The sequence below is a fragment of the Musca autumnalis genome, unplaced genomic scaffold, assembly GCF_047663935.1.
Source record: "Musca autumnalis isolate F117 unplaced genomic scaffold, ASM4766393v1 scaffold_4, whole genome shotgun sequence".
Taxonomy (NCBI): domain Eukaryota; kingdom Metazoa; phylum Arthropoda; class Insecta; order Diptera; family Muscidae; genus Musca; species Musca autumnalis.
This window is the reverse complement of record NW_027411977.1, coordinates 37,546,121-37,569,244: the sequence shown is the minus strand read 5'-3', so window position 1 is coordinate 37,569,244 and position 23,124 is coordinate 37,546,121. Positions and strand designations below refer to the sequence as shown.

At 39.2% G+C, this 23,124-nt stretch overlaps 1 protein-coding gene across 1 annotated transcript in view; it reads left to right on the top strand.

Annotated features, from left to right (window-relative positions):
- Positions 1–13,978, top strand: part of ImpE1 (Ecdysone-inducible gene E1) — a 118,277-nt gene extending 104,299 nt beyond the window's left edge. Inside the window, exons 5-8 of the mRNA XM_073983097.1 lie at positions 1,147–7,128; positions 7,191–7,396; positions 12,839–13,382; positions 13,445–13,978. Coding sequence (XP_073839198.1) covers positions 1,147–7,128; positions 7,191–7,396; positions 12,839–13,382; positions 13,445–13,521 — 6,809 coding nt within the window. The 3' untranslated portion in view covers positions 13,522–13,978. The remainder of the gene's footprint in view (positions 1–1,146; positions 7,129–7,190; positions 7,397–12,838; positions 13,383–13,444) is intronic.
- Positions 13,979–23,124: the final 9,146 nt, after the last annotated feature.

The following is a 23,124-nucleotide window of genomic DNA, read 5'->3' as shown; positions in this document are numbered from 1 at the left end:
GTTACCAGAAGCTGTTAATGTGTTAACAGAGGCTCTTATTGTGTTAAAAGAGGCTAATAATATGTTAGCAGACGTTTTCGATGTAACAACAGAGATGTCAAAGTATTTACAGAGGATTTTTATGTAAACAGAGGCTGTTAATATGTTAACAGAAGCTGTTAATGTGTTAACAGAGGTTATTAATATGTTACAAAGGCTGTCAATAAATTAACAGAGATGTCAATGTATTAACATAAGGTTTTTATGTCAACAGAGGCGGTTAATATGTTAACAGAAGATGTTAGAGTGTTAACAGGGGCTGTGTATTTGTTAAGAGGGGTTTTATATACGTTAAGGGAAGATATTAATATGTTAACAGAGGCTGCAAATGTATTAAATGAGAGGCTGTTAATGTATTAACAAATGCTGTTAATATGAAAACAGAGGATTTTTGTCAACATTGGCTATCAATATGTTAACAGAAGCTGTTAATGAGTTAACCGAGACTGCAAATATGTTAACGGGGGCTGTAAACATGTTAATTGTATCTGTTGATATTTTAACAGAGACTGTTAATATATTAAAATATGATTTTTATATACACAGAAGCCGTTAATATATTAATAGAAGCAGTTAATATGTATGTTAACAGATGCTGTCAATGTATTAGCAGATGTTGTTAATATGTAAACAGAGGCTGTTAACATGTTGACAGAATCTGCTAATATGTTAACAGAGGCTTTTTATATATTAAAAGAAGTTGTCAATATGTTAAGAGGGGCTATTAGTATGTTAACAGAGTATTTTTATTTCAACAGAAGCTGTTAATATGCGAACAGAAGCTGTAAAGTTTTAGCAGAAACTGTTAATATGTTAACAGAATCTGTTAATTAATAGAATCTGTTAATATGTTAACAGAGCTTGTTAACAGGGGCTGTTAATATGTTAGCAGAAGCTGTTAATATGTTAACAGAGTCTATTAATACACTAACAGGCTGGTAATATGTTAAAATCAGATGTTTACGTTAACAGAGACTCTAAATGCTTTAGCAGAAAATCTATCTTCCTCCTTCTCTCTCAGAGGTTAAACACTTGAAAACTGAAAGTCTCTCTCCTCTTTGTTCAAATTAACTAACCTTTAAAATTTCTCTCCTTCTCTCTTTCCAGCTGCCCCACCCGGTTCGGTTTGTTACAGCCACGCCCACTGTCAAATGTTCAGCGCCAAAACCCATTGTGATTTCTTGATACCTAATTTGTTTGGACGTTGTCAGTGTACCGCCCCCGCTAAGCTAAAGGGAAGCAATTGTATTGAACCATCGACAACAACTGAAGAAGCCCCTGTTCCAGTAGCAGCCACCTCGACCACCACCACCACAACAAGCACCTCAACTTCGGCACCAAAAATTGAAACCGAAACTCCAGTAGCCCCCCAACCCCAGCCAGCAGCAACTGACAATTTGCCTGAACCTCAAATTGTTGAACCCGCAGCCGAAGAAGATGAAGAAGAAAACGTTTCGGTAGAGGAGCAAGAATTGGAAGATGATAAGGATGCCTATAAGCCCACGGAAGCCATTGAAGTACCTACCACCACCCAACATATTGCCCTGACACCCGCTGAGGTCATTATGCCCGCAGAGATGCAACATCAAATTGATGCTGACGAAGAGGCCAACGAACAGGATACACCCATGGCATCGGAGGATTATCCCTATAAACCAGACTATGAATACACTGAGGAACATAAGGATCAGGAAGAACATAAAGTCGTAGAAGAACATAAAGTCCTTGTAGAAGAAACTAAACCCATCGAGGAAGAGCTAACCGCTGATGTTGCTGAGGACTATCCTGATGTGGTGGATAATACCATGAATTTCGATTATGAAGCTGCCGCCCAAGATCAAAAAGAAGAAGAACAACAGCAGCAGCAACAGCAAGAAGTTGTTCCGGTACTACATGATGAAGTGCAACCAGCAGAAGAGGAACAAGAAGTCCAACCCCAAGTTGTGATGCCAGCATACATGTATCAACCCATTACCCCATTGGAACAACAACAAGAAGCAGCAGAAGAAAATGATGAAGAACCCATTCAAAACAGCTATGGTAACTTCCAACTGCCTCAACAACATGATGAACTTGTTCCAGCTGTCAATGATGTTGTTGCTGCTGCTGCTGCCGATGAAAGCGAAAGTGCCAACAATGAAATTGAAGCATCTACTCTACAACAACAACAACAGCCCCAAGCAGAACAAGATGAAGTTGATGAAGTTATTATGGCACAAACAGATGTCGCCGACAACAATGCTGCAGCTGCTGCTGCTGCCCATGTTGACGAACAACCCCAAGAAGTAGAAGAACAAGAAAAAGAAGAACAAACAGTTAATAATGACGATGAAGATGAAAAAGAAATCATGGAGAACCCACAAATTGTTGAAGACAACAATCAGTCCGAGGGCCAAATGGCGGACAGTAATGCTGTAGAACACACCGGAGACAATGCCGAAGATGGACAAGTTCCCGAAGATACTAGTGCACAAATGTCCCAAGAAGTCGATGAGAGTGGGAATGATGATCATCAAGATGATAAGATAATGAGCGATTCCCTAGCTCAGGTTATTGGGCAAATGAATGAAGAAGCTATGAGTCAAGCAGCTGAGGAAGATGTGCCAATGGAACAGCAAGAAGAAAAATTGGAAAATGAAAAACCACAAGAACATGAAGTAGCTGCCGAACAAGAGGAAAACAAACAGGAAATTATGGAACAGGAACATCAAAAGGACGATGAACAAGCTGAACAATCTTCGGATGTCCATCATGAGGAATTGATTCAAATTGCCAGCGAAAATGATATTGCAACTTTGGGTCCCAATGAAGAGGAACAAGAAGAAGAACAACTGCAAGCTGCTGAGAACCAGGATTTCAATGAAAGCAATGAACCTGCCATGGAAATGCAACACGAAGAGGAACCAAGCCCAATGACAAACGAAGAGGAACAAATCTCTGCCGATAAGGAAGCAGCAGAGGAACATCAGGAATCCTCTAAGGATGAGGAAGCAATTCCCGCTGTAGAACAACAACAGCATATACTGGCCGATGAAATTGTCGAAGCCGAGGAAGAAGAGCATGTTCCGCAAGAAAGTCAATTTGACCAGGTTGTTGTGGCCACCAATGAAGATCATGTTCCAGTTGAAGAAACCGAACAAATTTCAAACATTAACGAAGTAGAGATTCCAGCTGTAGTAGAGGAACAAAAGGACGAGGTATTGTCTCTTGAAGACTCTGTTCAAAATACCGAAAGCCATGGAACAAGTGAAGAAGGAAAAATCCAACACCAAAGTGAAGAAGCCACCATGACTCTTGAAGATAATCAAGAAAATAATGCCGTAGAATTGGTTCAACAATCTGTTGAAGTACCCGAAGACCAACAAGTTGAGGATGGTAATGCAGCCGACTCTGTTGTGATTCACGAAGAAGTTCAAGTTCCTGAAAATCAAGAAGAACATGTCGAAACTGCTGACTCTGCTATGGTTCATGAAGAAACTCAGGTTCCCGAAAACCATGAAGAGCATATTGAGGTTGCCGCCGATGAGGAACAAGTTGCTGACTCTGTTGTGATCCCTGAAGAAACCCACGTTCCCGAAAATCATGAGGAACACATTGAAACTGCCGATTCCGTTGTAATTCATGAAGATACTCAGGTACCTGAATCCCATGAGGAACACATTGAATCCGCCGACTCCGTGCTTGTTCATGAAGAAACCCAGGTTCCAGAACACCATGAAGAACACATTGAAACTGCCGACTCCGCAGTGGTTCATGAAGAATCCCATGTTCCCGAAAGTCATGAGGAGCACATTGAAACTGCCGACTCTGTAGTAATTCATGAGGATACTCAGGTGCCCGAAAACCATGAAGAACACATTGAAACTGCCGACTCCGTTGTGATTCATGAAGAAACTCATGTTCCAGAACACCATGAAGAACACATTGAAACTGCCGACTCCGCAATTGTTCATGAAGAAACCCAGGTTCCCGAAAGTCATGAGGAGCACATTGAAACTCCCGACTCCGCAGTGGTTCATGAAGAATCCCAGATTCCAGAACACCATGAAGAACACATTGAAACTGCCGACTCCGCAATTGTTCATGAAGAAACCCAGGTTCCAGAAACCCATGAAGAGCACATCGAAACTGCGGACTCCGTTGTGTTTCATGAAGAAACTCATGTTCCCGAAAATCATGAGGAACACATTGAAGTTGCCGCCGATGAAGAACAAACTGCCGACGCCGCAATGGTCCATGAAGAATCTCAAGTTCCCGAACAACACATTGAAACTGCTGATTCCATAGTGGCTCATGAAGAAACCCAAGTTCCCGAAAATTCAAAAGAACACATCGCTGCTGCTGACTCCGTTGTGGTTCATGAAGAAGTTCAAGTACCTGAAAATCACGAAGAACATATTGAGCTTGCCGCCGATGAGGTACAAACTTCCGACTCCGAAGTAATGCACGAAGATGACCAAGCTTCCGATAATCATGAAGAACACATTGAAGCTACAGACTCCCAAACGGTTCATGAGGAAGCTCAGGTTGGCGAAAATCAACACATGAACATTGCCGCCGATGAAGAACAAGCTGCCGACTCCGTGGTAATTCAAGAAGAAACCCATGTTCCCGAAAATCAAGAAGAACACATTGAAGCTGCAGGCTCCGAAGTGGTTCACAAGGAAACCCAGGTTCCCGAAAATCAAGAAGAACACAACGAAGTTGCCGCCAATGAAGAACATGCTGCCGACTCTGAAACAATCCCCGAAGAAACCCATGTTTCCGAAAATCAAGGTGAACACATTGAATCTGCTGACTCTGTAATGATTCACGAAGAAGCTCAGATTCCCGAAAATCAAGAAGAACACATTGAAGCTGCCGATTCCGCTGTAGTTAATGAAGACGACCAAATTCCCGAAAATCATGAAGAACTCATGGAAGATGTCGATTCCGCTGTCATCCATGAAGAAGTCCAGCAACCCGAAAATCATGAAGAACATGTCGAAATTGCGGCCGATGAAGAACAAATTCCAACCAGTAGCCAAGAAGAACACATCGCTGCTGCTGACTCTGTAGTGACTCACGAAGAAACCCACGAACCTGAAAGCCAAGGCGAACACATTGAAACTGCCGACTCTGTAATGATTCAAGAAGAAACCCATGTTCCCGAAACTCAGGAAGAACACTTTGAGGCTCCAGTAGCTCATGATGAAAAACAGGAATCTGAGGTTTCCGAAACAAACCAAGAAGATATTGCACATATCGAAGAGCATAATGATATGAATCAAGAAGCCATTACAGTCTCAGAAGAAAAGGCCGAAGAAGAAGCGGGACACACTGAAGTTGATAGCCAAGAAAATAAAATTGAAGAGACCGCAGAGCAAAATCCAATTGAATCCGGAAACGAGCAACCGAATCAATCTGAAGATCATGAACAACAGGTTGAAGAACACTTCCATGAGCATGCAGAGAATGACGAACACCAGAATGAAGTTTCCGAAACCGTTGAAGAAGAACACAAAGAAGCTATGGAACAATCCACCGAAGGACACCAAGAGCAAATGACGAATGAAGATCATGCAAGCCACAATGAAATCTACGAGGATGCCCAAGAAGAATCCCAAACTCAAGAAGAAGAAAATAAACTTGAACAAACTCCCGAAGAAAACGCAGAAGAAGCTGTGAAAGCTGAGGAACAACAATCCGAACAAATCCACCACGAAACATCAGGCGATTTGCAGCACAGTGATGCCCAAGAAGTTATGCTACCCTTAGAAGATTTTGAATCCATTACCGAAGCCATGGAAGAGCAACAGCAACAAGAAATGGAAGATAGCAATAATGAAATTTCCGAACATCAAGACAATCACGGAGCAGAACCTTTTGACAATTTCACAGGCTATCAAGAGGAATCTCAACAAAGCGGAAATCCCACACTAGATGCCGAAAATTCAGCAGATTTGGCTCACAATGAAATCAATCACGTTGAAGAAGAAGGCGCAGCTTCGCAAGAAGAACAAAACTATTTCCAAATGTCTTTGAAACCCCAAACGCAATACGATGAAACTCCAGAAAGTCAAGAGGAGCTTCAGCACCACCAAATTCAAGAACCTGTTTCGGTATTACCCGAGAGTCAAGAGGCCACATATGAAATTCCCGGTGGTTTTGTACAACCAACCGTAAGTGAAAGCCAAGAAGCTAACTCGTCCGCCGCCACAATGTTTGAAGAACCCGAAGAAGAAGAGCATGAAGAAGAAGATGCGGCTCAAAATGCCTCCATAATGGATATCTTAAATGAATTAATGAATGAAAAGGTAACCGCCCAACCATCACAATACTCAGAAGAAGCCGAAGAACAACAACAGCAACACAGTGAACCTGGTGAAGAAGTACCCGATTTGGTGGCAGAAGATTCAAATATTTCCGAAGAGAAAATTCAATCACAAGAAATGCAATCCGAGGATGCCACTGAGGCCTTGATTGATCCTCAAGATAAATTGATTACATTCTATCCTGATATGCAAGAACTTCAATTGCAACAACAACAACAACAGCTACAAGATGAAGAACACCAGCATCAGCAAGATCATTCCGGAGAATTACAACCCGAAATTCTCTCAAATCCATCCACAGAACAACATGAAGCTTCCGGTGATGACAAAGAGGCCTCTGGTGATGATACCTCCTCCGCCTCCTCCTATGGTTATGGCCAACAAAATATTCCATCTGAAACCGCCCATACATTATCTCCCCACGAGATACCATTTGATATGTCCGGTGATGATATGTATCTGCATCACGAGTTGGAAGCTGATAATTTGGTTGTTGAAACCACCACAATTAGCAATAATGAGTTGTATAGTCCTGAATCGGAACATGAACAAGCTGAGGCCACAACAGCTGCCGGTATTGCTGAGTTGACAACACAAACAATGATGAATTTGGCCAGCCGTGTTACCTTAATGGAACCAGCTGCTCCTATTGCCACCACCTTGAGACCTTTAATGCCAGCAAGTGATGAAATGGTAACACCTGTGCCACAACATCATGATACACCACCTGTATCGGAAGCGGCAACAACTTTCACCAGGAAACCCAGTACAACAGGTACATCTTTCAATTATTTTAGATATTCAATTTAAATGCAATTTTTTTATTACGATTTCCAGAAATCCGCAAACGTGTTGAATTGAGTTTGGAAGCTGTCTCCCTGGGTTTGACTTGCTCCACCGATAAACAATGCCAACTGGCCGATCCCAATACGGTGTGCAATGCCAATGGTGTCTGTGATTGTGCTGCCAATATTTATGCCCACTCGACAATGCCCCAACAATGTGGTGCCCAAAAAACCGGTTGCAGTCCCGGAACATTCCAGGTGAGTATGGGAATAAGGTGGTTCTTGCACAGTTGCTTTTGAGGGAAGCTTAAATTTGAATTCTACCAAATTTCTGATGAAACCTTCTGAAATTGCGGAGACTCTCAGCATGGGTGCCAATTGTATGTGGCATTGATATATTCATTGTTTAAATTATTTTGGGGACATCTGGTTCTTCAATAGCTTCTGATTTTGAAGCCCAGAAATTAAAAATCCAGAAGATATCTGCTTGGTCTCCAATTTGCATATTCTTTTTAAGGTCTTTTGTGACACAGGAAATTGTGTAGTAGTGGTTGTTTTCTTTGATGTGAAGTATGTTTGAAGCCATTAAATGTAAAGTCCAGTTGGTCTCAGCTTGGGCGCCATTTGCGCTTAGTATTGGCATATTCTTTTTTTAAATGTTTATCACATGTACAGTTTATTTTGATTATATACAAAATTGAAGTAATAAAATTAAAAACCAATGAGTCTCAGCTTGGGCGCCAATTGTGGATAGTATTAAAACATTTTTCGTAAATTTTAATCCGACCCCAAGATTTGCTTGCTATTAAGTGGATTTTAAGTCAGAAAAAAGTATCTAGTTGAAGTGTAAGTGTGACGGCTTGTATCGGCGCCTACAGTCGAGTCGTTATCGTCACCATTGTCGAAGGAAGTATGGATAATAAAATGTTATGATTTAAAAGAAACTTCAGTGCAAATCTGGACTTTATGAAAGATGTTTATAAAGCAGTGGACAAAAATATTTGGACATTCCATGAACTTATATCTCAGGAAGTATTGGTTTCTCCTAGGAGAAATTTATAACATTTGTAGTCATGATTAAGGTTAACATTTCAACACGATCCGTAAATTGACATTAGAGAGAATTTAGGGGAATAAGTGTTGAACTTTGATGGGGGAGGTCACCCCATTCGGTGGTTATTGTGACATCCAATTATTTGATCATTGTAAGTTTTTAGAGCTTTCAAGTCATTGAGTCAGGAATGAGTAATGGACTTACTAACAAAAATTATTTTAGGGTTGTAATCAGAACCACGGTTGCCAGTAATTTGCAAAAGTATGAGATAGCATGTGTTCGCTTTATAGACAAACACAAGCGATAAAAAGAGGCAACTAGAACCAATTTGGCGAAAAATCACCAAATACTGGCAACAGTGATCAGTACTACCTTTGGTGAACATTTCAGAATATTCTTAGAACAGCACTTAATGACACTTAATGTAAGCCTTTTTCTGCCAAATCGGATACTCATTTCGAAAGTTATCGTATGTACCTTTAATTCGTGTCAGCAGAATTTGTTTATTAGACTGACTTCTTTAGAGTTTTGGGAAGCTTGACTACATGCGCTATCTCCTTTTTGTACAATACCATGGTCATCACGGGGTTTCGTTGCATGCGCTCATTGTCCCATTCGTTCCTCAGGCCACCGACTTCCTTTTTGATCTCTACATCCAAAATGTGGAGGATCTCTACTAGTAACTCAACATGAGTTCACACCTTTACCCTTTTCAGATCAATTTGAAGGGTCTTTTTTGTTGTTATTTAGCTTGGTCAATGTATGCGCTCACAGATTTTTCGAGCTCCCGTCGTCGTCGAATTTCTCTTTCATAGGCCTCCCTACGGCCTCGTTCCTCCCATGATAGGAGTACATCGGGAAATTTATATTTATATTTTTTTCTTTGTAGGAAATTTGAGCTTTCTGTTGTTTACCATTTAATTTTCTCCTGCCAGAGTCGATACTGCAGCCCGCTGATTTTCAATGTAGCCTCTTCATTGGGTTGTATTAATGTCCCCAATCGTCCTGTTGATAAGAACAAGAAGTATCTCTATTTCACCTTCAATTCTTGCGGCCGTCTTATTCTGACGCAGCATGGTAAAAGCCTTTTCCCTTAAGGACAAGGGTTATATTTGGTAAGACTTCACCAATGCTTCTGCTTGCTTAAAGAAGATATTCTTCCTATTGAGACAAATTCTCAATTTCGGCCAGTGATTCGCCTTGATAGATCAAATGATTACGCAGACAAGATTATTCACTTCGGTTGATTTTACCGAACTAAAGTTTAATCTACTTAACCTTGTGAGCAGAGATCAAATGTACCTATGCGTATGTACCAGCATATATCTGCCATAGCAATTATGGGTAGGTCATACATACTTAGTTATCTCAGATGTGGCAGACAAACGCTCTACACAAGAAGCCCTCACCAATATCTTTCTTATCTTTATTAGAAATTAACCCTGTTCAGTGCGTGAACATCATTCAAAACTGACCATGTTAAGTATCCTGTCAGACAGACCATTCAAAAGTGATCATGTTAGGTGTCAGTTAGGCACATGAAATACACCGGATTTGACACATGTGGCTCAATTCTTATCGCGACAAAAGTGTATATAACCTCTGGGACCGATAGCCTGGATATATAAAACACTCTAATTATAGATTACTGTTTTTCTACTTGGCCGCCAATTGAGATTTTTGTCAGTATTAAATATTCAGAACCAGTCAGCTGGACGAAGTGATGGTAATTCAAAAAAAACATTTCTTAATAATTCCCTAATCAAAATATTTTTGCTTGTATGCCAAACATCGTCTCTCTTAATTTGGCGCCCAATCAGGTAGTAACAAGCTGAGTCTAAATATTTAATATTTACAAATATCGTCTAACTTAATGTAGATCTCAGCTGCCATCGTGGTGCAATTGCACGCTGAATGCCCAGGTGCTATTCCCAGGTCAAGCATTATCAAATATTTAACTGTGGCAAAATACCCCACATTTCCTGAGTATTTCAGTCATGTAAAACTTCTCTACAAGTGGTGTCTGGTCCCATATCATTCATAGATATGATTCGGGGTGCACTCATTGATATAAGAGATGTTTCCCTTGTCCCTTCTGGCATGACTGTGGAACAAAAACAATGTAGATCTCATTTGCGACTAAATCCACTGTTTGAAGTGATGCTAAATCGAAGAACATTTCTTATAAATTCGCTATTTAATGCTTAATGACTTCCTGCTCGGGCGCCAATTGTCTATGTTATTGAATAATTGTGCAAATGTGATCTCTGTAAACCCCAAGAAAGAGTTCTACTTGCACTCAGTCTTCAATCTATCTCATTAAAAATGTCCTGCATGGGGTGGTGATACTAATTAAAGGACATTTCTTAGGAATATTTTCTGAATACATACAATCATAATCCTTATAGCCCTCAATAATTTCGTTGAAGAATGACGATACGATAAGTTATTGTAATTCTCATTTGGGCCGAGGGAAATTCTTTCATAAGAAGGAAATAATGTCAATCTATTCTCCATTTTTGTAGGTCACCCGCTATTTTAACGAAAAGTTTTTAGAACTCTATCAGGGTAGGAGTAAAATGTCTTACTGGTAGTTCAGTAGATTTGTAGTAGAGTTTACGGATGAACTAATTCAGTTGAACGACCAACTAACAAGTAAAAAAGTATCAGTCGGCTTTGCCGACAGAGATATACCCTCAGCCTGTGTATATTGAAACATTTTTTTCACACTCTTCGGGCTGTTTGCTCAAGAAGTATGGACTTACCCATAAAAAACTTTTACCATCGTAATTGAGGCAGCGGATGCAAGTTGCTTCAACAAAAATCAAAGTGATTCGATATCAGGTCTTAAAGTGAACTTATCCGAAATTTTGTGTGGGAGGTACCGGATGGAGTGGACAAATATAGTCTATATTTCAACCTGATCTATATCTGGTAGATATATTATGATGTGTAAAGTATGGACCAATTCGGCCACTCCCTTCAAGAGTTACCGTACGAACAATTTTTCCGAACATTTTTGAACTTTTGTGGTGGAGGTTCCTGAAGGAGTGGACCGATATGGCTTATCTTCGAACTTAAACTATGTTTGGACAAAATATTACTAAGGCCAAATTTTGGACCCAATCGGCAGATCCGTTCGAGAGTTTTCTTGCGCTCCAACCACCTCACACGGTGTCATAGGTGTTTTGTGCAACTTTCAGGCTATTTTCTCAGGAAGTATGGACTTGCCCCTGATGAAACTTGTACAGTCGTATGCGGGCAGTGAATACAAGTTGCTAAAGCAAAAATCAAAGCGATTCGAGAGCAGGTCCTAAACTGAACTTTTCCGAAATTTTGTGTGGGCGGTACCCGAAGAAGTGGACCGATTGAGTCCATATTGAAACCTTATCTAAGTCTGGTGCACGTTTCAGGATGTGCAAAGTATGGTTACTCCCTTCAAGAGTTTTCGTGCGCACAAATTTTCCGAACATTTTCGAACTTTTGTGTGGGAGGTACCGGAAGGAGTGGACCGATATAGCCCATCTTCGAACTTAAACTAAGTTTGGGCAAAATATTACGAAAGCCAAAATTTGAACCAAATCGGTTCATCCGTTCGAGAGTTATCGTGCGCTCCAGCCAGCCAGACAGACAGACGGACGGACATTGCTCAATCGACTCCAAATTGTCTGAAACACATTTCGTCCAAACATACTTGGGGTCTAAAACCATTATTTCGATAATGCACATTTTGTCCGTATGAAAGTGTATATACCCTCGTTAGCATAAATGCTGAGGGTATAAATATCTGGTGGAAGAAAGCACCAAGATAATCCTGAAAAATAATAAAAAAACGTAAAACTTATTTTCGCCAAAATTCAATTCAGTTGAATATCGATTTTTGTGCTCAATCAAGATTGCAAAGCATCAATCAAGATTGCAAAGCATGAAATTGCCTCAATTCAAAAAAAAAAATATTCGGAATACAAAATTTATTTTAAATTTGCTGGAAAACTTAGTTGATTCACTGAAAAGAGTAGCAGATTTCTAGTTTTAGGTTTACCAAGGAACTAGTTCAATTAGTTGAGCAATTCAACAGTATTTTCAAAAAAATTGTTTTGTAGTCTTTACTTCAGGAAGGAATGGCATTTCTAATTTGTAGAAAATGAACAAGATGAAAGAATGAGTTAGTTCACCCAAAAGAGCTGAGCTTACAATGAATTTTCTCTAAATCAACTTACGTCGAAGAAGAAGTTCAATTGAATGATTCACTGAAAGGAACATCAGATTTCAGTATTATTTAATTCAATTGAATTTTTCAAACATCTTGAAAACAAATATTTTGTTGTTTTTAGTTCATTTCGAATTCAAAGAACATGATTTTTAGGGTATAATATAAACCCTGGATTAAACCAATATTAGAAGTTCCTTTGTCAAATATGGATGCAATTAAGTTTAGAGTTCCTATGAGTTGAAAGCTCTCTTAGCATCGGTGCTATCCCTTGTAACCCATGTGCCGATATCGGAGGTTCTCTATAGGATTATTCCAGTAATTCCTCAGATTAAATTCGGCCTAACCTCACTTTCAATTACTTTTATAAAGTAGTTTGTAATTGTAACCTAAACTAAAACCTCTATTTCTACTTCTATCTTCCTCTTTCTTACAGTGCCGTTCAAGTGGTGTTTGTATTTCCTGGTTCTTTGTCTGTGATGGTCGCTCGGATTGTAACGATGCCTCCGATGAAGAGTGTAGCTTTAATCCACGCCTCAATCAAACATGTCCCGAACAGGCATTCCAATGTGGTAACAGTGGTCGCTGCATTTCACGTGCTGCTCTCTGTGATGGTCGTAAACAGTGTCCACATGGTGAAGATGAAATCGGTTGTGTGGGTTTGAAGGCAAATGAAGCCTGCCCACCGAATACATTCCGTTGCAAGAGTGGTGAATGTTTGCCAGAATATGAATATTGTAATGCCATTATTTCATGCCGTGATGGTAGTGATGAACCACCACATTTATGTGGTTCTCGTTCCATGCCCAATTTCTTCTTGCAACTGTTGAAGGCCGGTGGTCTAATGAACAAGAATTCAGATGCCACAGCTTATTGTCCACACAGATGTAGCAATGGACGTTGTCGATCGACGGCTATTGTGTGTTCGGGACGTGATGGTTGTGGTGATGGCACGGATGAACAAACCTGCTCAGTGTGCAGTAAGTAGAATTTTGGATATATTTAAAGAAAATATGTAATTTGTTTTGGTAATTGATTTTAGGATGCCCTGCCGTTGATAGACCCGCCTTACATGTCTCCGATTTCTTGGCCCGCCATCGTCCTTTAAGCTTGTGGTAATCACAAAAAATGCTGCTGATGGGACAAAGGTCTGATTGACTATGGGCCCATCTGGGATTATTTGTTTATCCTGTGCTTCCACTAAGAATTGCAGCTGCATTTATAACAAAAACAAGAACATATTAGCTTAAGTTTTATTTATTTTATTCTTTTGATAATTTTACTATTTTTAAAAATTTCCAAAACAAACACTGCACAAGAAAATTATTTCAAATTAATTTTTGCCAAAAAAGAAAACGAAAAACAAAAAAAAATGTCTCACACAAAAATTAGCACAATTGTTACCTTGCTAGCAAAGGTTTGGTTTCGAATGGAATTTGTGATAACAAATTTAGGAATTTGTTTCTTGTGTAGCAGCAGCCACGTCTGAATGCAGAAACCTCTCCGACCTTTGGTCTAGTGATGTTTGACAATTGATTGATAAGAAAAGGAAATCAAAACAAGATAAACATAAAAATGTGTTGGTGTTTTCACACATAAAACAAAAGAGAATTTCCAAACTCCCTAATTTTTTTAACTCATTATTTATTTATTTTTATGTTTTATTTTATTTAATTCTTCTGCATAATTTTCTTATTTAAATTTTTATTTTTTATAATTAAATAAAATCAATATTTTTTAAACATTATCTTGTAAATAGGTTCAACAAAATCAACGTATATTGTCGTTCTGGAACGATTTTTCATAAACTCATAAAATAAAAACTACAAACACAAAACTCAATTATTTTAAATTTTCATAAAAATTCAATCAATATATAAATAATTTCAATTAATTTGTTAGATTTATATTGGATTTTTTTTATGTATGTTATTTGAGTATTTAAGCTTAATTAAATATTATAAAATTAAAAATAACAAAGCAAAAACAAAAAATGGAATATTCATATGAATATAAAATAATTATTGTATGTATTTGTATTGGAATAATATTTTTGCCAACCATAACAACAACAACGAATTTTTATTATTGCAAAAATAAAAACAATTTGAACTGCTATATATAGATGAAAGTAAATAAACTTAATAAAGTAAATCTTATTATTAAAAAAATTAAAAAAGATGCACTTTCTTAGGTTATGGGTTTTGCGGCACTAAATTAGGTCTTATTTAATTACTAGGAGGTGAATTAGGGGATGGAAGATACCAAGGAACGGTCCTGGCTGGCTTTAACATGGCAAAGCCCAGGATTTATCTTGGTTCCTCTTTCATCTCAAGTGGACACTGACCTCCCCGTGGTGTCACCTGGGGAACTGCCTTAAACACCCGTTAAAGGTAGTGAGCCAACATGTGCCGCGCGTTCACCCATAATAACGTTAAAACTTGGGTTTGGGCGTCGGGTTAGTAATCCTCCACTAGAAAAAAAAACCAAAGAAAGAAAAGAAAAACAAACCCCTCTAAAGTTGACGAATCCCGCAAACGTTTTAAAGACCATGATCTGGGGATCTGCACCTGGAATGTTCGCACTATTTATAGAAAAGGTGCAGTTTACGCCTTGGCAGATGTACTTGAAAAGTACAAGGCCGACATTACTGGCATACAGGAAATACGATGGAACGAGAAAGGCGTTACAACAAGACCTAAAGGTGACGCACTGTATTATAGCTGTCATGGCACAAAGCATACGTTTGGTTGCGGATTTGTAGTTGGAAAGGAGAATATCTTTGGCCCAACAGTCGGGAAATTCAGTCTCCACAGTGAAGCATCTGACAATGTATGAGTATGAGGCTGATAGACTTTGCAGCTGCAAGAAACATGATAGTACCAGATTTAAGCATCTCGATATTTATAAGGGCACCTGGCTGTCGCCAGATCAAAGAACAAGAAATCAAATTGATCACGTTGTCATAGATGGAAGACATGCATCAAGCGTGTTGGATGTACGATCGTTCCGAGGTGCAAACATAGACTCGGGCCACTACCTTGTTGCAGCAAAGGTACGTACCAGATTAAACGTAGCAAACAAAGTGCGAACAGACACAACACGGAAGTTGGACATCGGTAAGCTGCTATCACAACAGATAGCCACAGCATATTCCACTCAACTGGCCCAACTGCTTAACTCCTCGTCCGATAACATATCAGGACAATGGCAAAACATTGCCCACTCCATGCAAACAGCCGCAAAATCAGTACTTGGATACCAGAGACCTTCACCAAGGAATCCATGGTATGACCAGGAGTGTCGTGCTGCTACCGAAGAGAAAAATGCGGCATATAGGGCTACTTTACAATCAGTAGCAACGCGTAGCGCACGAGAGAGGTATCGGGAGAAAAGGAGAGAGGAGAAACGCCTTTACCGCAGGAAAAAGAGAGAGATGGAAAAGCGGGAGTGTGAACAAATCGAGATGTAAAGGAGAAAGAATGAAGTCTGAAAATTCTACCAAAGAGTGAAACATCAAACTGAGGGTCTTGGAACTGGCTCATGCTCTTGTAACTGGTAACTGATACAGATAGTGTGCTAAGGACATGGAAAGAGCATTTTTCCAAACTGTTGGTATCCAATAGCAGCGAAGTCTACGAAGATACCAAAGATCTAATCCCAGAAGATGGTATTGAATGTATACCGCCTGGCCAAGATGAGGTAAAGACAGCAATTAACCGGCTGAAGAATAATAAGGCAGCAGGAACTGATGGCCCACCAGCCGAGCTGTTTAAAACCGTAGGCGACACGCTAATAAGGTGTATGCATCAGCTAGTTAGCTCCATCTGGCAGGAAGAACGCGTACTCGACGATTGGAACCTGAGCATCCTGTGTCCTGTGAACATAAGAAAGGAGATAAGACTTTATGCTTCAACTATAGGGGCATAAGTTTTCTCCCTATCGCCTACAAGATAGTGTCAGGGATATTGTGCCAACGACTAAAGCCCATGGTCAATGAAATAATTGGACCATACCAGTGCGGCATTAGCCCTGGCAAGCTCACCATTGACCAGATATTTACCATGCGGCAAATCCTGGAGAAGACCCAAGAGATGCAGATCGACACCTACCACCTTTTTGTCGATTATAAAGCAGCCTTCGACATCCCGCTACGTTCAAAGGTATTCAAAGCAATGTCTGAATTTGGTATCCCCGCAAAGTTCATTCGGCTTTGTAAAATGACTCTAACTGGCATAAGATCTTCAGTTAAAATAGGAAAGAACCTCTCCGAAGAGTTTTATACCAAAAGAGGTTTCATCCTGTTAGGTTATACGAGAGGCAAACGTCAAAACACCAATAGCCACATGTTACTTGCTTATGCTGATGATATAGACATCATGGGACGATCAGTAAAAGAAGTAAACGATACCTTTATGAAGGTCGAAGGAGAATCTGCTAATGTGGGTCTGGCGGTAAACGGTGAGAAGACAAAGTTAATGGTGTCGACGCGCAATGCGTCCATTGAGATCGGACCAACTGTTGAAGTTGGGTCCTATAATTTTGAGGTAGTAAAAGACTTCGTATACCTCGGCACCGCCGTAAACACAACAAAGGACATTAGTTGTGAAATAAAAAGAAGAATTGTTTTGGCCGACAGATGGTACTTTGGCTTAAGTAAGCGCTTCAAAAACGAAGCCACAACTCGTCAAACAGAAATAACGCTTTACAAAACACTGATACTACCAGTACTGATGTATGGTTCCGAAGCCTGGGTACTTGCGCAAGCAGATAAGGCAGTGCTTGGCGTGTTTGAAAGAAAAAGTCTTCGAAAGATCCAAAGATTCCAAAAGCGAAGCACTAAACAGAGAGAATTGGAGATATTTTCTTAGTTCGGTCTATGGAACAAATGTTCTGTAATGGGCCAGCTAAGAAAGTAAATAAGGTGGTGTGAGAGAGAACATTTTCCAAAATACGAACTCATGGTAGACTTTAGTCTGTCTTTTGATCTGGCCTTTGATTTTTTTCTATCAAATTTATAATACTATTATTCTCAATGAAATATTCCATTTTGATAGTGAAATACGGAAAAGTGAATGAGGTTAACTTAGGTGTGAATAGTGAATAGGAGTGGACCTTACTGAAGAGGAAATGAATTAAGAGAAGAGGATATAGAACATCCTCTTCTCTTAATTTTGTTTTATTTATTTTGCTTATCGCAATTTTGGTTATGAGAGTATAAAATAAGACATAGAGCATCCCAGTGGGAAATTGTAGAACATATTACATTTCGAATGCATTGTTTAGTCCTTGCTAAGGATTATATTAAACAATTTATAAAACAAGTAAGAAAGAATCATACCCTCAGCCACTAAAAAAAAAATTCGCAACAATCACGAATTTGTTTAAAATGCGTGGAATCTGTAGGTACCGTAATGTTTGGCAATGCCAAATCATAGACGTATACAATTTTTAGTAAGCAAACTTCTGATTCATAGAGAACTCGAAATATTAAATTACCTTAAAGTAAGTTTGAAGGACATTTTTGAAAAGGTTTTAGTGTTATCATGCACAGTAAAAATTTTAATATGTGCTGGCAGGGTTTTTGGAGCTTTTGGGCCAGTATCTCAGGAAGTATAGACCTACTCGGGAAAATAGTGTACCGTTGCAAATGGGGTCAGTAGGACAACCTACTGAAAAAAGAATCAAAACGATCCAAGAGGTGCGTTAACTTCGCTTTTCCCGAATTTTGTGCGGAAGGTACACGAAGGAGTGGATCGATATAGTCCATATTCCAGCTCGATACATAAATAATACGATGTGCAAAGTCTGAACCAATCAAGAAATCACTGCGAGAATTATCTTGCGGATTTGCCATTTCTGTTAGTGCCGTCAGAGTTTCTTGGAGCTTTTAAGCCAATATCTGAGGAATTATGGACTTGCGCAAGAAAAAAATATATACCGTTGTAAAGGGAGCCGCAAGGACAACCTACTGAAAAAAATTTCAAAACGATCCGAGAGAACCTCTTAAACGACACTCGATTCGAATTTTGTGTGGCAGCTACCCTGAGGAGTGGACCGATGTAGTCTATATTACAACCTGATACATGCCTGGATGAAATAATACGATGTGCAAAGTCGCACCAATCAAAAACTGCCTGCGAGAATTATCGGATTTGCTATTTCGGTTCGTACCGTCAGGGTTTCTTGGAGCTTTTAGGCCAATATCTCAGGAAGTATGGACTTGCGCATGAAAAAAATATACCGTCGTAAAGGGAGCCGCAAGGAAAACCTGATGAAAAAATTTCAAAACGATCCGAGTAGAGCTCTTAAACTTCACCTTTTCCGAATTTTGAGGGGGAGGTACACGAAGGAGTGGATCGATATGGTCCATATTCCAATGTGATACATGACTGGATGAAATAATACGATGTGCAAATTTTGGATCAATCAGAAAGTCCCTGCGAGAATTATCTTGCGGATTTGCCATTTTGGTTAGTGCCGTCAGAGTTTCTTAGAGCTTTTAAGCCAATATCTCAGGAATTATGGACTTGCGCAAGAAAAAAATATATACCATTGTAAAGGGAGCCGCAAGGACAACCTACTGAAAAAAATTTCAAAACGATCCGAGAGAACCTCTTAAACGACACTCTATCCGAATTTTGTGTGGCAGCTACCCGAAGGAGTGGACCGATATAGTCCATATTCCAACCTGATAAATACCTGGATGAAATAATACGATGTGCAAAGTTTGGATCAATCAGAAACTCCCTGCGAGAATTATCTTGCGGATTAGCCGTTTTGGTTGGTGCCGTCAGGGTTTATTGGAGATTTTAGGCTATTATCTCAGAAAGTATGGACTTGCGCCCAAAAAAAATTGTACCGTCGTACAGGAAGCCACAAGGATAACCTGCTGAAAAAATTTCAAAACTATCCGCGAGGTGCTCTTGAACTTCACTTTATCCGAATTTTGTGGGGGAGGTACCCGAAGGAGTGGACCGATATAGTCCATATTCGAAACCGGAGGGAATAATACGATGTGCAAAGTTTGGACCACATCGATAGTTCCCTTCGAGATTTATCGTTCACACCATTTTACAGAAAAATTTAGAACTTTTGTGGAGGAGGTACCCGAAGGAGTGGACCTATATGACCCATCTTCGAACTTAAATTAACTTTGAACAAAATATTACGATACCCTTGTTACCTCCTTTCGAACAAGTAAAAAAGTATCAGTCGGCTTTTTCGAGAGATATACCCTCAGCCTGTGTGAATCGAAACTTACATCTATGAGGAGATCAACTACCGGTTACACAATCAACATCATTTTCCCCAATAATTATGTATTAAGGAGGTTTTCACATTTTGTGGCCAGCTTTGAACGTACGAACTTGCCGACAAAAGTTTATATTTGGGTTAAAACTGAAAATGTTGCAGAGGAGGTACCTGAAGGAATGCATCGGCATGGTCCGTTTTGGAAGTTCATCCTATTTTTGGAGTAATTTCCTTTCCATAGAAAGCGAGCCCTCCAGTCATTTCAACTGGTCACCGTATAACTACACTGCGTCAATAAGCATGGACTTGTCTATGAAAAACATAATATCGCCGTAAACAGGACCACAAGGAGTAGTATCGGAATATATTGCCAAAGAATATTCGAACAGACCGTTAAATTTGCACTATAACACACATGTTGAACTTTTGTGGAGTGGGTACCCTAAGGAGAAGACCGATATGGACCATTTTCGAAGTTAAGCTACAATGTTTGTACTAAGACGGTTGCTCCGTTCAACATATATAGCGCGGACCATTTTAGCGAAATGGTTGGCATTATTGTGGGGGAGTTACTTGAAGGAGTGGATCGATATGGCACATCTTATAAAAAAATTATGAAGACCAATTTTTATACCCTCAGCCTTTAGGCTAAGGAGGGTATATACACTTTGATACGATGAAAATGTGCCTCATCGAAATAATGGTTTTAGACCCCAAGTATGTTTGGACGAAATGTGTTTCAGACAATTTTGAGTCGATCTAGCCATGTCCGTCCGTCTGTCTGTCTGTCTGTCCTGCTGGCTGGAGCGCACGATAACTCTCGAACGGATGAACCGATTCGGTTCAAATTTTGGCTTTCGTAATATTTTGCCCAAACTTAGTTTAAGTTCGAAGATGACCTACATCGGTCCACTCCTTCCGGTACCTCCTCCACAAAAGTTCGAAAATGTTCGGAAAGTTTGTGCGCACGATAACTCTTGAAGGGAGTGACCGATTTGGTCCATACTTTGTATAGCGTAAACTTTCTACCAGAGTAATATGAGGTACCAATATGGTCTCAATAGGTCCACTCCTTCGGGTACCTCCCACACAAAATTTCGGAAAAGTTCAGTTTAGGCCCATCTCTCGAATCGCTTTGATTTTTGTTTTAGCAACTTGTATTCACTGCCCTCCATACGACGGTACAAGTTTCGTCAGGGGCAAGTCCACACTTCCTGAGAAAATAGCCTGAAAGTTGCAAAAAACCCCTATGTCACCGTGTGTAGTGGTTGGAGCGTAAGATAACTCTCGAACGGATCTGCCGATTCGGTCCAAAATATGGCCTTAGTAATATTTTGTCCAAACATAGTTTAAGTTTGGAGATAAGCCATATTGGTCCACTCCTTCAGGTACCTCCCCCACAAAAGTTCAAAAATGTTCGTACGGTAACTCTTGAAGGGAGTGGCCGAATTGGTCTATACTTTACACATCCTAATATATCTACCAGATATAGATCAGGTTCAAATATGGACTATATTTGTCCACTCCATCCGGTACCTCCCACACAAAATTTCGGATAAGTTCACTTTAAGACATGCTATCTAATCACTTTGATTTTTGTTGAATCAACTTCCATTCGCTGCCTCTATTACGATGGTAAAAGTTTTTTAGGGGCAAGTCCATACTTCTTGAGCAAACAGCCCGTATAGTGTAAAAACCCCCTATGGCACCATTTGTTCACTTCCACTTTCATAACGGTCAATGTCGATCCATTCCTTTTAGTATCTCCTCCGCAAAACTTTTGATCTTTAATCCTAATCAACATTTTTGTCGGTTCAAATGCCCAAAATTTTTAAAACCCCCTAAATACATACGTATTTTGGGAAAAATTGCCCCTGAAAAAAAAAACCGTCGTAATGGGGGCAGTAAATACAATTTGTTACAACAAAAAAAAGAGATTCGAGAAGAGGTGTTAACCTGCACCTTTCCGAAAAAGTCCGATATAGTCCATATTCTAACTTTATCTAAGATTCGCAGAATTATTAAAATGTGTAAAGTATGGACCAACTCTGTTACTGCCTTCGAGAGTTATTGTGCGCACCATTTTAGTTTTGAACTTTTGTGGGGGATGTATCGGAAGGTGTGGATCGATATTGCCCATCTTCAAATTTAAACTAAGTGTGGACAAAATATTTCGAAGGTTAAATTTTGGTCTAAATCGGCCGATCCGTTCCACTATAGGCCCAATGACAGGTTTCTGAGGCAAAAACACTATTTTTGAAGTCATATATTTGGATAAAATAGTAACGGGACTAGATTCTTAACACTTTGAGCCACTTAGAAACAAAATCATTTCAACCTAGGAACGCTTCATGCCCACATACCGGGCTGTCAAAGATATTGCATCTTACATTCTAAAATTTTATAAAAATCTATCAAACGAAGAACAATTTTGTTTCGCTCGACAATTAAAAACCTCTAACATAATAAACAGTTTTTTTTTTTGAAATTTTTGGAAATTTTTAAGTATTGGTCTGGGCTGGGAGTGGGACTTGTCAATATGACACATGTCGCGAAATTTGATAGTTATCTTAATCGAGTCAAGCATTGAAAACTTTTATGTTCAAGATCTCTTAATTTAGCAATTGCGACCACAAGAACCTACTAAATTTAAAAAGCTTGACCTGTAATTATAACGTATTCAAAAATTGAACGCGATCGCGGTATTCTACTTCCAAATCATCAATTAATGATGGAGGTCACAATTACTATTGTAATGTATCCCAATACGTCAAATGACCTCTGAGATTTCGCGTTTGGCCAAAACCCGTTGTGGGGGAGGTCCCCCGCCCTCTCCATTTTTCGGTATAAAAACTACCCTACGATCTAGTCTAAGACCTAAAGAATCTACAGTGAAAATTTTATCAAATTCGGTCCAGCCATTTCGGAGGATTTATATTTGGAACATCATGGCAGACATAATTGGCATCAATGTTAAGGCCAAGAGATCTTCTTCCAAGTGTAGCTTACATTAGTTTTACTTACAACATTAGTATTAGTTAGCGCGCTGCAATCCAAACTCTGTGATATTTGTGTTATTATGTATGCTTATTGGCGAAGAACTTGATGTGAATATATTCTTAATTATTGTAAGTTAATTTTATATTGTCATGAAGAATAGATAGATTAATTTGTTGTTGTTTTTAATAAAATAGACGAATTCCCAGAAGATATCAACAAACATTGACGAAACGTCGGGAAGAATGGAATAAAAGGAATTTTATTTACACAAACTTAGGTCTACCTAGCCTAACAAACAATATAAAAAAATAAATTTTATTTTATTTAAATATTGAAAAAGCCCCCGCACAAACCACTTTTAATTTTTATGATATATTAAATACAGTTATTATTATATATAAAATGATTATATGTAATAATACGATGACAAAAAAGTCATCAAAATATTATACACGAATATGAGGTTGT